This window comes from Anopheles gambiae, chromosome 3 (assembly GCF_943734735.2).
Source record: "Anopheles gambiae chromosome 3, idAnoGambNW_F1_1, whole genome shotgun sequence".
NCBI classification, from domain to species: domain Eukaryota; kingdom Metazoa; phylum Arthropoda; class Insecta; order Diptera; family Culicidae; genus Anopheles; species Anopheles gambiae.
This window is the reverse complement of record NC_064602.1, coordinates 43,496,914-43,501,831: the sequence shown is the minus strand read 5'-3', so window position 1 is coordinate 43,501,831 and position 4,918 is coordinate 43,496,914. Positions and strand designations below refer to the sequence as shown.

The following is a 4,918-nucleotide window of genomic DNA, read 5'->3' as shown; positions in this document are numbered from 1 at the left end:
TAACAGTTCTAGGACCGGTATAGGTTTGGGGTATTCTTTAGACTGAGAAATAGTTCCAAAAATATCATGCATTCAAAATCAGTTCCAAAACTGATATTAATATCAGCTCAAGGACCGATAATTTAATATCAGTTCTAGGACTCGTGAAGGTTTTGCTTATGGTTTGTATTAGGGATCAGTTCCAGAATCAATAAGTGTTGTGTTCGAATATCCGTTCACTTATTTGAATAAACCACTGAACTAAGCACAATTAAAAGGTTACAAACAAAACATGCAAACTTTATTCCTAACACATTAAATACTTGTTGAAACGTAAAAACCTCGGCGCAGCCGCGTAACGGTTACCGCACTCGTTGATCACCCGAGAACCGAATGCCCCGGGTGAACGGCCGTCGTGCCCTAGCCGCGATGGCGCGGCCCTTTCGCTCCGTCACACGGTCGCCCTCGACGGACAGCTCGGGTGACGTCCAGGGCTGTCGCACTCTGCGAACAACCCAGAGCCACAATGTTGCGCGACGCTGTCCGTCTCCACAACATCTCCCCGCTTTAGGATAGAAAGTACGGGCGGAGCCTTCGCGGAACTCTTCTTATACGAGAAGAGCGGCGAGGCAGAGGTACCTTCTTAGATTCCGACGAACGAGAAGCATGCGGGACCGGTTCCATTGGTTGTGCTGGTAAAACGGGATTCAAAGGTACTGTTGATGACGATTGCGGCCTACTGTTAGCCGAGATGGGCTGCGACACGGACGCTGACGATGACGATGACGATGACGATGACGATGACGATGACGATGACGATGACGATGACGATGACGATGGCGATGACGATGACGATGACGATGACGATGACGATGACGATGACGATGACGATGACGATGACGATGACGATGACGATGACGATGACGATGACGATGACGATGACGATGACGATGACGATGACGATGACGATGACGATGACGATGACGATGACGATGACGATGACGATGACGATGACGATGACGATGACGATGACGATGACGATGACGATGACGATGACGATGACGATGACGATGACGATGACGATGACGATGACGATGACGATGACGATGACGATGACGATGACGATGACGATGACGATGACGATGACGATGACGATGACGATGACGATGACGATGACGATGACGATGGGTTCCATGCCTCTAGCAACACTTCAAGTGGTAACGCGGATGCAGTTTCGGTATCAAGCTGCTCGATGCTGTTGCCGCGGCGCTTCAACTGGTTCACATGACTGATAATCATCCGTTGACCTGTGTTTAGTTTGTACATGACGTTGCCGCGCTTCTGAACTACCACTGCGGGAACCCATTTCCAACCATTGCGATGATAAAGCTTCGCGTAAACCAGATCGTCCCTCGCAAAAACTCTGCTGGTATTCATAGACGATTCATACTGCATTTTGGAAGGTGGACGAAGAAGCTCAAAACATGTTCTAATGGATCTGCCAAACATTACATCCGCTGGAGACTGATGTTGCGGGTTTTGGAAGTTAGGAGTCGTCCGGTATGTTTGTAAAAATATATCTAGAGATTCTTGCAGAGACGTTCTACTATTTCTTATCTTGGCCAGAGCTCGCTTGAACGTATCGACAAATCTTTCCGCCTGTCCGTTCGACTGCGGATGGTACGGGGCAGAAGTAAGATGATGAACACCACTACGCAGGCAAAATTCCTCAAATTCACTGCTACAAAATTGTGTTCCGTTGTCACTTACAAGTGTGACCGGCATGCCAAAACGCGCAAATAAACTCCTGAGTATTCCGATGGTAGCAGTCGAGGTTGTGCTTTGTGTCTTGATAATCTCAGGCCACTTAGAAAATGCATCCACCACTACTAAAAAGTATTCGCCATCAAGAGGCCCTGCGTAGTCTACATGGATACGTTCCCAAGGTGTTTTAGTATTTGGCCAATGTACAGGATTTGTGTGATTAGGTGATTTGGCCGCAAGGGCGCAAGGATGGCAAGCATTTACACAATCAGTAATATCATCATTAATTGTTGGCCAGTATACATAACTGCGAGCGATCGCCTTCATTCGCTGTATACCCGGATGTCCTCGATGAAGCTGAAGGAGGCAGCGTTCTCTTAGTCTTTCGGGTATGACCACCCTCTCTCCGAATAAAATGCAGCCTTCGATTGTTGAGAGATTATCTTTCCTATGATAGTATTGCGATAATTCGCCGCTGATGGTAGCATTTCTTGGCCATTCATTTTGCACGTATTCGTAAAGCTTCCTTAACAGGGGATCTGATTTAGTCTCACAAACGACTGCATCGAAACTTATAGGAAAAGCCCCAAGGTTACTAGCAGCGATAGATTTCACCTCAGCTTCTAAGCTCACTGAAGCTATCAGAAAGTCTTCTTCCGGTTTTTCGTGCGCTCGTATTAATCGAGAAAGAATATCGGCATTGCCAAAAGATTCACTACGGACATATTCTATATCAAAGTCGTACGATAAAAGAGTAAGTGCAAATCGTTGTAGTCGGTTAGCCGTATATACTGGTATGCCCTTTTTCGAACCAAATATTCTCAACAGCGGACGATGGTCCGTCTGGAGTTTAAAACGTCTGCCATAAATCATTTTATGAAATTTGGTGACCGCAAATATGATTGCCAGACCCTCGCGATCGATTTGGCTATAGCCTTGTTCTGCTTTGGTGAGCGCTCTCGATGCGTGCTGAACTATACGAATGGAACCATCCGAATACTCGTGTCTAATAGTGGCTCCCAGACCAACTGAGGATGCATCTGCAGATACTATTATATTCTGTTTTGGATCGTAATGTGTCAATAGCAAATTTGACGAGAGCAGCGTTTTGAAATTGTTAAATGATTGCCTGCATTCTTTGGTCCAACGGAATGGCGTATCAGCTTTTAAAAGGCTATCTAAGGGGTAGCGCAGTTCCCTCATGTTGGGCACGAATTTGCCATAATAATTTATAGCCCCTAAAAATGAACGAACTCCTGTCAAGTCTGTAGGCTCTGGTAGTCTCGTAATAGCCTCTATTTTTGCAGGATCGGGGCGCATGCCGTTTGTATCAATTATATATCCTAAATAGTGAATCTGTTTTACCTTAAAAGCGCACTTTTCAGCCCGAATCGTAAAACCGTATTCTTCAATCCGCCTCAATACTTCTGATAGATTTGCATCGTGCTCTTGTTCTGACGAGCCCCCGATAACTATGTCGTCCATGTAACAGGATACCCCGCTGATTCCAGCTAACATAGTGTCTGCAAGCTGCTGGAAGACTGCTGGAGCTACCTTAATTCCCGGTGGCAATCTATTGTAGGTGTACAGTCCACGATGTGTGTTGACGGTGAGTAGTGGACGGTGGCGAGGGTCGACTTCAACCTGCAAAAATGCATCGGATAGGTCAATTTTGCTAAATAACTTACTGTGTGCTAATTTAGCAAATATGTCCTCCGGTAGGGGCAGTGGATATTCGTGAGGCCGAAGCGCTGAGTTCAATCCGGTAGAGTAGTCGCCACAGAGTCGCACATTCCCATTCGCTTTCCTGACGACTACCACTGGAGCTGCCCATTCCGAATAATCTACGGGAGAGATTATTCCTCTTTCCGCCAATCGATCCAGCTCCTTATCGACCATATCCTGCACCGCATATGCGACCGGTCTCTTCGGACAGAACACCGGATGAACACCTTCCTTCAGCTGAAGTTGGACACAAGTCTTGGTACATAGCCCCGTACCATTGAAGACGGCTGGGAATTTTCGCTCGAGCACTTTGGATACCGGTTCCGTAGAGATGCTGTTACAGAAAGCGTCCATCGGAATGGAGCCTAGATCAAAAAGCTCCACTAAATCTGCGCCAAGTAAAAGATGCTCCGCATCGATGACTCTGATGGTAGCTTGGCGAGTCGTATTTCCAATTCTAACATCTGTCTGAAACTCGCCATCTATTTGCAGGTTTGCTCCAGAAACCGATTTAGCTTTCACTGTAGAGTTGGCCAAAGGTGGTTTCCCTAATTGCTTCCACAGACTTTGGCTAATTATTGTGATATCGGATGCGGTGTCAAGTTGTAGTTCCACCGGCTGATCATTGATGACAACCGTGACGAATTTTCGCTTCTTCTGAACTTGGCAGACGTTCACTGTTACGACTCGAATGTTTGCATTGTTGTAGTGGACATATTTGCGACGTCGATTTGCGGTGCTGCAACATCCTTCACGATGGCCGATTTGATCACAGTCGCAACATTTATGATTGGTGAACGTACACTCACGCATCCAATGTAGCTCTCCGCACAGCCAACAAGGATTTTTAGGCTTGTCGTATTTTGCCTTCTCATTGTTCTCCCATCCCTGCTGTGTGCGCCTTCCATTGGTGCTCGACTGGAAGTGTGAATGAGACGTGCCCTCATACTGATTCCGCGGCTGGTACGGATAACGTCGTTGATGATTGCTTTTTACCGCTAGAACACGTTCGCCGCAATCAGCAATCATCGCACTGTCCTTCTTAAGGTTAGCCACTCGCTGGCATTCGGCAGACAGCTGCTCGAGAGTGATATCACATTTTTCCTCGATGCGAGACAAAAAGCGAGTACGGCTTTCAGCGTCTTCGTCTTCCCTGAGGCCACACACGAACACCAGGCTTTTGAGTTGATCTTCCGTCATTTTCGACAACTCAAAATCTACACAAGCACGGTTTACGCGGCAGGCGAAGGTCAGCATATCCTCCGAGCGTGCTTTTGTAATGTTGAAACATTTATAACGTTTGCTGAGAAGCGATTCCATTTTGCCAAAAAGCTTTTTTAGTTTGTCCACGATGGCGTCCAAGGTGAAATCGCGTGGCAAGCTAGGCAAAAGAAAATTTGTTAGTCTCTCGTGTTCCGTGGGACCCAACTTACGAATCAGAAGGCGAACT

The 4,918-nt window shown here is 46.7% G+C and overlaps 1 protein-coding gene across 1 annotated transcript; it reads right to left on the bottom strand.

The window, feature by feature from the left end:
• Positions 1–341: 341 nt before the first annotated feature.
• LOC133392729 (uncharacterized protein K02A2.6-like) lies at positions 342–4,668 on the bottom strand. The gene is made up of 3 exons (XM_061653587.1): positions 4,272–4,668; positions 2,744–3,776; positions 342–483 (listed from the first exon to the last, which is right to left on the bottom strand). The coding sequence occupies exons 1-3, from the start codon at positions 4,666–4,668 to the stop codon at positions 342–344; spliced, it is 1,572 nt and encodes a 523-aa protein (XP_061509571.1).
• Positions 4,669–4,918: the final 250 nt, after the last annotated feature.